Below are 12,573 nucleotides of genomic sequence, written 5' to 3'. Positions count from 1 at the left end.
AGGGGGCTTGGCGTAAGGGCTCAGGAAGGTTGTTCCAAGCATGGGGTGAGGCGAGGCAGAATGAGCGGAGCCTGGAGTTGGCGGTGGTGGAGAAGGGTACTGAGAGGAAGGATTTATCCTGTGAACGGAGGTTACGGGCGGGAACGTAAGGGGAGATGAGGGTAGAAAGATAGTGAGGGGCAGCAGACTGAGTGCATTTGTAGGTAAGAAGGAGAAGCTTGAATTGAATGCGGTATCTGATCGGAAGCCAGTGAACTGACCTGAGGAGAGGGGTGTCAGCTATTCACTAAGGCTTCATGGCATAATGAGGCTGGGGGGGGGGGGAAAGTTAGCAAATTCATTTCCTTTAGCGTGTTTTTAATGTCATTTTTGGACTAACAACCCAGAGCAATGTTTATTATTTATAAGATGACAAATAAAAAAAAAATTGACATGAATTCAGTGCGGATACTTGCAAACCCAGACTACACAGTAAGCTCCAGGGAGCAGGAACTTTCCATTTTGTCTCTGTATAGCATTGCATGTATCTCTATATCTATATATACAGCAATACTTTTAAGGTCCTTATGTCTCTAATACATTTCCCTCAGTCTTCAGATTGTGCTATGAAGACTAGGTGAACCCTAGGTGTTCCTCCCATGTTTTGCCAGGGCATCTGATTACAAGTTGGGAGCCTCATTCCAGGGTATCTTCCTTTATTGAAAAAGTGGAAGCGCTAGAATATTTGGACTGGATGAAATCTTGGACCCTGAAGCTTTTATTTAATGCAGAAGGTTCCTGCAATTTCTCCTGCTTCTAAAGGAGGTTAATGCAGATCAGAATGTGATACCTTATGATCAGGGAACGGGGGGGGAGGGGGGGCATCATGCAGGAGCATTACTGAAGCCAACAACTATTCCCTGCGAGTCTGCCGGCCAGTAATGCAGCTGTTGCTTTTAAGCTGCGAGTGCTTGACCAGAAGCCTGCACATGGCAGCAGGCCGAGGTATATTAGTCTGTCATCTGCATGGAGTTGAGTGCGGCAATTCATAATTGGTTACAATGAATTTATGGGCCTTATTCAACAACGATGATTTTTTTTCATAGGTCACTGAATGAGAGAAAAAAGTAATTGTTGCATAAAACATCATGGGCCAGATGTACGACAGGGTTTTAGCCATTTTGTATCCATGGAAAAAATTGGAAAGTACATCTGGCCTTATGTATTAAAAAAATATATTACATTCAATCTGGACATAACAGGGAGGCTTAAATTCCACATATTCATGAGCAATTTCCGAAGCGAACCCCTCTCTGTTTCTCGTTTTCCAATTTCCTTTTTAAACAGACAGTTCAAATCGTGCCCAGTACAGAAGCCCTGAGCAGAGGTGTAGCAATGAGTTAATCATCAGAAGCAACGAGATGATGATCAGTCTAGCCACACCACACCTGCTCCGAGGTTCGGATTGGTAAGCTACAAACCGCACTGCTGCCATAGTTTTACTACATTAGGAAGACCTTCCTTTCATGCAAAAACACAAATATACTCCCCTCCTTCAGCGGCGCAGGCTATAGGGACACCGTGAGTCTGCCCTTCGTACATTCCACGGGTTCCTTCTTTTGAACAGATTTGAGCTACGGGTGTAACGTGATCGTTTACCTGTCATGCTAATCTGTGGCAAGCAATATTACCCTTCTATGTTGGAATATATTTTCTCTCTTGCATAGTTTAATGTGCTATGTCCCCAAATACCATACAATGCATTGCACTGAACTGCCAATTAACCTCGTTGTTACTGTATAAATATCATTACACGGGGGAAATATGCCAGGACTTGACAACTTGGCGTTCAGGGGAGAGCAGTGTAGGCAAACCCTGAAGGGCAGGGGGCTCCCTATTATGAACCAAAGGGTAAACTCACACATAACACAGTAACACAGATATAATATTAAATGCAACCAAGTGAGAATGAGCCACTGTGTGACTTATTAAGGTCACAGACATGTCTCGCAATAGCTGTATGGCAGTAACAACTGGACAGCATATCTGCAAAACGCTTTGGATAGACGCACTGTCAAATTGCAAATTAAGGTTATGTTTATGTTAGTTATTATGTGTTTGTGTGTACGTGTCTCTCTACATATTCCACATGTCAGTGTATGATGGGGGGGGAGGGGGGAGTATGATAGGAGTGTTTGTGAATATGCCTTGTGGGTGCAATATTCAATTCAGTGTAGGTCTTATATATTGCTAATATCCCCTGTTTAGGGTTCAGTGCAGTTTGCAACATTAGGAAAACTTCAGTTTCAGGTCCACTATAAGACCACCTTCCCTTATCAGCTGTAACACAAAATGCTAAATTTATCATGCTTGAATGCCCGGCCAGACCAATGCTGTTGCCGATGTGTCAGTTTAGCAAACAGCACACTATTCCCAAAACTGGCAACTTTCGACTGCCAGCCCTGCCATTAGACGACACGAGCTAGGCGTCCGCTTATAGATTGTTAGGTGTATGTTTTGCGTGTGTGTCTGTGTATGGGTGAGTGTGTGCACTCTAGTTTTCAGTGTGTCTGTGTATGTTCCACATGTGTGTGTGTATAATCCACATGGATGGGTGAGTTTGTGTATTTCTGTGTATATTTTATGTGGGTGGGTAACCGTGTATATGCAACATATTGCTACGTTCGTCTGTGCATGTTTCACATGTGTGTGTACATGCGTGTGCTTGTTTATATTTCACATGGGTGGGTGAGCATATGTGTGCAAAGTATTGTTAGGTTTTTTTGTCTATGTTTCACGTGTGTGCGTGTGTGTGTCTGTGGATATTCCAAGTGGGTGGGTGAGTCTGTGTGTGTGTGTGTGTGTACTGCTAGGTGCATCTGTGCATGTTTCATGTGTGTGTCCGTGATTTGGTAAGGGTGTGTGTGCAGCATATGGCCAGGTGCCTCTGTGCATGTTTCACGTGTGTGTGTATGTGTGCGTGTGTGGATATTCCAGGTGGGTGGGTGTGTATGCACTGCTAGGTACGTCTCTGCATGTTTCACCTGTGAGTCTGTCAGTAAGGGGGTGTGTGCAGCATATTGCTAGGTACCTCCTTACATGTTTCACGTGTGTGTGTGTCTGTGGATATTCCAGGTGGGTGGGTGGGTGTGCGTATGCACTGCTAGGTACGTCTCTGCATGTTTCATGTGTGAGTCTGTCAGTAAGGGGGTGTGTGCAGCATATTGCTAGGTGCCTTCTTGCATGTTTCATGTGTGTGAGTGTGTGTGTCTGTGTCTGTGGGTGGGTGGGTGAGTGTGTATGCATTTGTTTGTATGCACTTAGGTGCCTCCTGGCATGTTTCACGTGTGTGTGTGTCTGTGGCTATTCCGGGTGGGTGGGTGTATGCACTGCTAGGTACGTCTCTGCATGTTTCACATATGTGTCTGTCGGTAAGGGTGTGCGTGCAGCATACTGCTAGGTGCATCTGTGTTCCATACGTGTGTACGCTTGTGCATTGCTGGGGAGGGGCAGCGGGAGCTCACTGACCTGGTCTCCTCCTGACCGGCCTCTTCCTGCCGCTGCAGAAGCGCACTTTGCTGAAGACCCCCAACACATGCCTCTCGCATAGGGAGCGTCCATCCTTGCTGGGACTGGTGCGCCGTTTCGATGTGGTCACGCGGTCGCTGTTAGACTCCCTGGCCTGGCGCTTCTGCCTGATCAAGGAGCTGGCGATGGCCGCAGCCATTTCTGACCGATCTACCTAAACCAGGCCAGCGTGCCAGGTGCCAACAAACAGTTTGCGAGGGCACAGGAAAGAGGGGCAGACGCAGCGAGCGGAAAATAAGTCAAAGGCAGGCAAATAGAATCCAGGACCAAACTTCCTCTGTCAGGAGTGTCAAGCAAAGATCCTTCTGAAACAAACTGGAGGGGTGGGGGGCAGGTAGAAAAACTGAGAATCCAACGCCACCTTCCTGCACCAGTCCAAAATCAAGAGGTGTCCCTGAACCCGAGTCTAAGGACAGGTAAGTGCAAGGGGGCGGGTGATCCCATGCAATCCCCCCCCAAAAGTCAGCCGTTTAAGAAGAGACCCATGAGGGAAAAATCCTTCACCATAAAAGCAAGAAGGCAGCCTAGGAGAAGGGCTCCATCCCTCCAGGAGCCGCAGGAAAAGTTCGTCCAGAGGAAGGGAGGCCCGCGGGATGCAAAAAGCAAAGCCCAGGCACGTCCCCGGCTGGAGCTCAGAGGCGCTGAATCCGGGCAGGGCTCAGCTCACATCTGGGCTGATGTTGGATTTCCTCCTCTCCCCCGCCCCCACCCACCCCCCCCCAGAGGCGATCACACAAGCGGGTCTCTCATTCCAGGGCAGCCAGCCAGCCGGTCTCTCTCTCTCTGTCTCTCTAGAGCTTTGCAGAATTAGCGACCGTCTCTCCCGCCGCCTTGCAACACTTTCCCGGGCGCGGACCAAGCAGCATGATCAAGCCGAGGGGCCTGGGGGAGACCTGAACCCCCGGCCCGGAGGGGAGACGCCGCTCAGCTGCACTTCCTCACCCATTCATCGTTCACCTCCATCCGAACTTGCTTCCGATTTCGGGCTGGAGCGGCACATCCGACAGGGCGCTTGCCCTCCGGCAACCTCGATCCCACAGCCCCCCAGCCGCCTGTGGCAACTTCAGGGCTGCAGCCCGCGGCCAGGGCACATTGCCAGGCTCAGAAGCGGCACGATCGGGCCCTTCAGGGCAAACGGAGGAGTTTTGTCTGGGAGCCGGAGAAGGGGAAACCCGAGGCTGAACGGGCAGATTCTTGCATCGCTCGCTGCCTCCCTCTCTCTCTCTCTACGCAATCCTACGTGATTGAGGTTTGGATGAGAAATTCTCAGAGGCGAGAAAAGGCAACTGCAGATCGCATTTGATGGTCCTGTCCCTGGGCGGATCGGGCTGAAAAACCTGACAGCTGTCCCTGCGTGCCAGGGAGGGGGAGAGGCTGGCACTGCCCTCCCCCTCCCCCCACAAAGGAGAAGGGGCACACGCTTACCAGACATTTCAGTAGCAAGAATGGTGGAGCCACCGGAAAATGGGTGGCTACCTAATAAAACCTGCTGCAAGTGAATTATTCTGGGGTCGGGGGGTCCCCTCTTCACCCCCAGCCAGAAATTGGGCAAAGATTTCCAGAGAATAGATTTTTCTAGTGCTTCACTTTCTGTGCCAGTGACTGCACCAAACGGGAGTTAATCGGCCAGAAATGGGTTCGGTTCAACTGACTTGTTTTGGGTCGCTCCGTTGCAAAACGCATTTCACTTATGTGGTTGAAAAGAAAATCATAGTTCCCTTTACAAGGGAAACCCACATATTTCCTCCGAGTTTTTCAGCAGTTTGCGACGTCCCTAAGCGGTTCTCAAAACGAGCAGTACCAGCACCAAATCGAACTCTTGTATTTGCTGATTTCATATCATTGCATCTTCTCTGGAAGTAACTCCCCGGTCTCCTTTCTGTTTCTGATTTGTATTTCTCATATCTATGCATTTGGGACTAAATACTGGGTTATATTAGTTGGGTCACGTGGAGGGGCATAATCGAACCCAAGTTTTCCTGGGGCCGTCCTCGCAGGATGGCTCCGTGAAGGGACGGGGAAACCCGTATTATCGAAACAAGATGGGCATCCATCTTTCGTTTTGATAATACGGTCAAGGACGCCCAAATCTCAACATTTAGGTCGACCTTAGAGATGATCGACCTAAATGTTGAGATGGTCAACCGTAGAGATAGTCGTCCCCAGTTTTCGGCCATAATGGAAACCAAGGACGCCCATCTCAGAAACGACCAAATCCAAGCCCTTTGGTCATGGGAGGAACCAGCATTCGTAGTGCACTGGTCCCCCTGACATGCCAGGACACCAACCGGACACCCTAGGAGGCACTGCAGTGGATTTCACAAATTGCTCCCAGCTGCATAGCTCGTGTGCTGAGCCCCCCAAAACCTACTCCCCACAACTGTACACCACTACCATAGCCCTAAGGGGTGAAGCGGGGCACCTACATGTGGGTACAGTGGGTTTTGAAGGGCTCACATTTACCATCACAAGTGTAACAGGTAGGGGGGGATGGGCCTGGGTCCACCTGCCTGAAGTGCACTGCACCCACTAAAAACTGCTCCAGGGACTTGCATACTGCTGTCATGGAGCTGGGTATGACATTTCAGGCTGGCAAAAAATGTTTTTTAAATTTTTTTTGGGTGGGAGGGGGCTGGTGACCACTGGGGGAGTAAGGGGAGGTCATCCCCAATTCCCTCCGGTGGTCATCTGGTCAGTTCGGGCACCTTTTTGAGACTTGGTTGCAAGAAAAAATGGACCAAGTAAAGTCGGCCAAATGCTCATCAGGGACGCCCTTCTTTTTTCCATTATCGGCCGAGGACGCCCATCTCTTAAGCACGCCCCAGTCCTGCCTTTGCTATGCTGCCGACATGCCCCCGGGAACTTTGGTCATCCCCGCAATGGAAAGCAGTTGAGGGCGCTCAAAATCGGCTTTCGATTATGCCAATTTGAAGAACACCCATCTCCTGATTTGTGTCGGAAGATGGGCGCCCTTCTCTTTCGAAAATAAGCCTGACAGGGTCCCTTTTACTAAGCCGCATGTCTACATGCACCCGAGCGCCAAAATGGAGTTACCACGTGGCTGTTGCGATGATTTCATTTTTGGTGTGCATCCGATATGCGCGTCCCAAAAATAATTTTTATTTTCAGAAGCGCATGACACACATAGGTTATTACCACCCGGTTACCATGTGAGTGTTTACCGCTAGGTCAATGGCTGGTGGTAAGGTCTCAGATCTATTTTCGGCAAAAATTTTAAAAAGGGCTTTTTCACAGGTGCGCTGAAAATTGGATCTGCGCGAGCTCAAAACCCGCGCCTACACTACCGCAAGCCATTTTTCAGCACACCTTAGTAAAAGGACCTTACAGCTTGGTTTTGGGGGGTGTGAATGTATATATTGTGTGCGCACACACCCCAAAAACCAAGCTGTGTGACCCAACTGAACACCCAAATTTCTCCACGTCAGCTACCAGCGTGAATCTCTTCCTCCCTGATTTATTCACATTCAGAATGTAAACTTTCAAACCCATTTAATACTATTTCTTTGAGAATGAAGTTATAAATCATAAAGAATCAATGATATTTGCAAGGCTTCGGATTTATAGATCAACTTTATTATTTTTTTTTTTTTTGCTGGTGTATGGAAAGGCGTGGGCTAAATTTTCGAACCACTATAAATATAAACTGCTAGGTATGAGACATTCTGACACAATAAACAATTAACCACGCTGCAGTCATTGTCCTAGGAATGGCACTGTTACGCCTCCTGCATGCACGTGTGGAAAGAGACTGCGAGGGAGTCTGACCTGGCAGCTGCTCACACTCCCTCCCGACTCTGGGAACAGGCTAAAAGCCTGGGGAGAAAGGGGCACCACCATGATCGGGATAGCCTGATCCCTGCGCTTCAATCCGCATATCTCCAGAGCTACCCAGTTACAGGGAGGAGACTTTCTGGCCTCTCCCGGTACTATTCTTGCTTCCAAAAAAAAATTCCTATTTCCACCCACTAAAATCAATGCTGCAGGTCCCATAAAGCATCAGATCCAGGACTGGCTCATAATCTCCCCCTACTGGGTAAATGGCGGCTCTCTATCTCTGATGTGCCCCTAAAGAACAAAATACAAGTAACCAGTAAAACTCAAGCAGAAACCTAAGAGAGCAGGTGCCTATATGAAAATTAAAACTCTCTTATTATTTCCTGTAGAATTTATTTCTAATATTGGATGGAATTTAATTCGATTTGTGCATTATCACTCAGAGTGGAGGAGTGGCCTAGTGGTTAGAGTGGTGGACTTTGGTCCTGAGGAACTGAGCTCGATTCCCACTTCAGGCACAGGCAGCTCCTTGTGACTCTGGGCAAGTCACTTAACCCTCCATTGCCCCATGTAAGCCGCATTGAGCCTGCCATGAGTGGGGAAAGCGCAGGGTACAAATGTAACAAAAATAAAATAGATACTATTGGAGATTCTACATGGAATGTTGCTACTATTGGAGATTCTTCATGGAATGTTGCTAGTGGAATAGCAACATTCCATGTAGAATCTCAAATAGTAGCAACAGTGGAGGAGTGGCCTAGTGGTTAGGGTGGTGGACTTTGGTCCTAGGGAACTGAGAAACTGAGTTCAATTCCCACTTCAGGCACAAGCAGCTCCTTGTGACTCTGGGCAAGTCACTTAACCCTCCATTGCCTGCTGCATTGAGCCTGCCATGAGTGGGGAAAGTGTGGGGTACAAATGTAACAAAAATAAAATAAATAAATATATGTTTGATAAAAGATTTAAAAAAAAAGAAAATTAAACCTCATATTAGGTCTGGCTCAATATTAGGCAAGACTAGATAGGTGCACAGAGCTGTAGCTTCTGGGGGGTAGGGGGGGGACAAGCAACCACACGAACTCTTAAGAAATAACAGGGGGATACTTTTAACAGCAGGGAAGAGTGAAAAGTTTCCAAACTGCCCATTTATCCAGATTTTTTGGAAGGGATGGTGTTCAGGTAATCATGCTTGTTGGGGAGCCCAAGGGCCTGAAAGTTAATTAGATTGAAAGATTCTCTGTGGTGCTTAGTATCCTTGAACCGGTCTTTCTAAAGATATAATAGAATTTTATTTTGAACTTAAAAGGCTCTCAGGATGACAGGATCATGTTGGCATGCCTTTACGGATTCTTCCTTCTTCATTGCTGATACTGAGGAGGAAGTGGTGGCATCCTGGGATGTGAATTCAAATCCCTCCACCCACTAACTCTCTGTATGTTTATAGTGGATGAATCCCACTACTTGCTGTGCCTCAGGTAAGTACATAGCATTCACTTTCTGCTCATCCCCCCCCCCCCCCCCCCGTCATGCACTCACTCAGTTACTCCAAAAATTATAAATGTGGAGCCAGGCCATCCATCTCTGAGGTGGCTGCAGAAAAGTTTTGAGTTGCAAAGCATTCTGGGGTCCTCTCTGGATGCAAGAGACTATGAGAATGCAAAGATCTATGCACAGTCTCTTACAAGATGTATATAACGATAAAATCAGATAAATATAGAAACAACCATAGGAAATATGCTGATCACAGGCAAAAGAAAAAAAAAAGGTTAGTTTTCACTATTATCCAAACTTTTCCCAATTTTCAGGGTTTTAACATTTACTTTAATAGTGCTTTATAAACATGTGAACGTCAATCAACTTAAGTTTATTCATAGGTACCTGTTGCCTTAACGCACTTTAGCGCCCACTCGGGGGTAATTCTCTGCCCATCACCTAAAGATGGCCACTTATTTCTAACATTTGTATCCCACATTTTCCCACTTATTTGCAGGCTCAATGTGGCTTACACAGTTCCGTAAGTGGTGATTACCAGTTCCGGATAGGAGAAATACATAGTTGAGGTAGAGGGACAGATTAAGTTAGGTTACAGGAGGAAAGTTTGTCCTAGGATAAAAACTAAAGGTAATAGGTTAAACTTCATTCATGACAAAAAATAGCTTGAACAATTAGGATCATTAAACTGGAAATCAAGATAATTAGCAAAAACAGTAGAGATATAGAGAATACATGTTGTATAGTTGCGTTTTGTTAATCTGCATTTAGAATAAGTTGTTATTGTATGCTTTCTTAAATAAATACGTTTTTGTGGTGTGTTGTTTTTATGGATTTTGGTAATGCATTCCAAATTTAGTAACATAGTAGATGACGGCAGAAAAAGACCTGCACGGTCCATCCAGTCTGCCCAACAAGACAACTCATGTGTGCTACTTTTGTGTATACCCTACTTTGATTTGTACCTGTGCTCTTCAGGGCACAGACCGTATAAGTCTGCCCAGCACTAGCCCCGCCTCCCAACCACCGGCTCTGGCATAGACCGTATAAGTCTGCCCAGCACTATCCCTGCCTCCCAACCTCCAGTCCCGCCTCCCACCACTGGCTCTGGCACAGACCGTATAAGTCTGCCCCGCACTATCCCCGCCTCCCAACCTCGAGCCCCGCCTCCCACTACCGGCTCTGCTATCCAATCTCGGTTAAGCTCCTGAGGATCCTTTCCTTCTGAACAGGATTCCTTTATGTTTATCCCACGCATGTTTGAATTCCGTTACCGTTTTCCTCTCCACCACCTCCCGCGGGAGGGCATTCCAAGCATCCACCACTCTCTCCGTGAAGAAATACTTCCTGACATTTTTCTTGAGTCTGCCCCCCTTCAATCTCATTTCATGTCCTCTCGTTCTACCGCCTTCGTATCTCCGGAAAAGGTTCGTTTGCGGATTAATACCTTTCAAATATTTGAACGTCTGTATCATATCACCCCTGTTTCTCCTTTCCTCCAGGGTATACATGTTCAGGTCAGCAAGTCTCTCCTCATACGTCTTGTTACGCAAATCCCATACCATTCTCGTAGCTTTTCTTTGCACCGCTTCGATTCTTTTTACATCCTTAGCAAGATACGGCCTCCAAAACTGAACACAATACTCTAGATGGGGCCTCACCAACGACTTATACAGAGGCATCAACACCCCCTTTGCGTGCATATGTAGGAGAAACTGGATGCATATGTTAATTTATATTTCACTCCCTTACAGCTTGGGTAGTGGAGACTCAGGAAAGTTCGTGATGAGCTGGCAGAATTCCTGGTTGGCAGGTCGATGAGGTCTGACATATATCCTGGAGCCTCACCGTGTTTCATCTTATGAACCAGGGTGCAAACCTTAAAAGCAATACGTTCTTTTAAAGGCAGCCAGTGCAGTTTTTCTCGTAAGGGACTGACGCTTTCATATTTCATTTTGTCAAATATGAGTCTGGCTGCCGTGTTCTGTGCAGTATGAAGTTTTTTGATCATTTGTTCTTTGCACCCAGCATAGATGGCATTGCAGTAGTCTAGCTCGCATAATACCAATGATTGCACCAGTCTGCAGAATGCTTCTCTTGGGAAGAAAGGCTTCATTCTTTTGAGTTTCCACATGGAATGAAACGTTTTCTTTTATCAGCACTAATTGGCATTAATTAGAATTTATGCAGAGAACTGTCTAAGCGTATTCTGGAATGTGGTGCACATAAATTCTAAGTCGCATAGTTGAAACGTGGGCGTGGAACGGGCAGGCCGTGGGCATTTCTAAAATCTATGCGTGTTGTTATAAAATACACTCGGTCTACGCATAATTTAAGCGTTGGGGTTTACACCAAGTTTTACTTGGCATAACTGCCCACAACTAAATGTAATCACACAGAGCAGCACATTGGCATATTCTATATACTTCGTGGAAATTTAGGCTTAATCTATAAAGAATGCCTAGATTAAGACATATTTTATAGAATACTAGGAAAAAATGCCCATTTCTGAGCGGAATGAAACGGGCGCTAGCAAGGGGCCCCCTCCCTCCGTCCCTCGAAGCTACTTGCCTTGTTCGCCCTCCCTCCGTCCGTCGAAGCTACTTGCCTTGTTCGCCCTCCCTCCGTCCCTTGAAGCTACTTGCTGCCTTGTTCGCTGTGGGCCGTTTCGGCCCTCGAGTGTCAATAGCTCCGCCCTCGACGTCATGACGTTTTGACGCGTCATGACGTTTTGACGCGAGGGCGGTGCAGACACTCCAGGGCACACCGGATATCTCGGGCGCCTCAACTTCCGTGGAGGCTTCAGAACGTTGGGGTTGCCTTTTATATATATAGATGCTCAGGCAAATGTCATGTCACTGCCAATTTTGTAGGTGTGATATATAGCAGAGTTTCCCAAGTCCAGTTCTGGAGTACCCCTTGCCAGTCAGGTTTTCAGGATATCCACAATGAATATGCATGAACTTGATTTGCATGTACTGCCTTCATTATATGCAAATCTCTTTCATGCATATTCATTGTGGATATCCTGAAAACCTGACTGGAAAGGGGTACTCCAGTACCGGACAGGGCCACCAAGAGACACATCTGGGCCCGGGGCATGACCACCCTCCCCTGGGCCACCACAGCACCATCCCCCCCACCCTCTCCACACACACACACTCACATCCCCCACACACTTTTGCTGCCTGCTCCCTTACCTTACTGCAAATTAGTGTTAATACCAATTAACCCCAATTATCACTATTATTAGTGCCAATTTGCGCTTAATTAAACTATTTACTTATGCACATTACTGGCACTATTGTAGAATACGCGCCTACACTACCGCAAGCCACATTTTACCATGGCTTAGTAAAAGGACCCCTTACAGAATACTGTAAACTGGGAACATAAGTGTCAACATTTCCACCACTTGTAAAGTTGTCAGATGCGTCGGCATGTTGCTTACGAGTTATGTCGGTACTCTACAATGGAACTAGGTGCCGAGATGTCATCACAGAATGCTAACTCAGCGCTCATTATTTCTACGCCTACATTTCAGCATGCTTCCTGGAATTACCTCCACTATGCCTTACAAAATATTCAGAATTAGCAGGGTAAAATGTTCAACGACATTCTCTTCCTGAATGCTTCCTCTTCTTGCACATATGAATTACCATCATGGTATCGATGCATGTAATAACACATGTAGATACTTCCATTCCCCAAAGCACGAAT

At 46.9% G+C, this 12,573-nt stretch overlaps 1 protein-coding gene across 2 annotated transcripts in view; it reads right to left on the bottom strand.

The window, feature by feature from the left end:
- The window catches only part of FGF12 (fibroblast growth factor 12), a 337,284-nt gene that overhangs the window by 205,443 nt on the left and 119,268 nt on the right, over positions 1-12,573 (bottom strand). Inside the window, exon 1 of one of the 2 annotated variants that reach the window (XM_030216936.1) lies at positions 3,508-4,235. The exons of the other annotated variant lie outside the window; for it this stretch is intronic. Within the exon in view, the coding sequence (XP_030072796.1) occupies positions 3,508-3,706 (199 nt within the window). The 5' untranslated portion in view covers positions 3,707-4,235. Of the gene's footprint in view, positions 1-3,507; positions 4,236-12,573 lie in introns of those variants that run through there. 2 annotated transcript variants of the gene reach the window in all.

Source organism: Microcaecilia unicolor, chromosome 10, assembly GCF_901765095.1.
Source record: "Microcaecilia unicolor chromosome 10, aMicUni1.1, whole genome shotgun sequence".
NCBI classification, from domain to species: domain Eukaryota; kingdom Metazoa; phylum Chordata; class Amphibia; order Gymnophiona; family Siphonopidae; genus Microcaecilia; species Microcaecilia unicolor.
The sequence above is the reverse complement of the archived record's forward strand: the minus strand, read 5'-3'. Positions and strand labels throughout refer to the sequence as shown.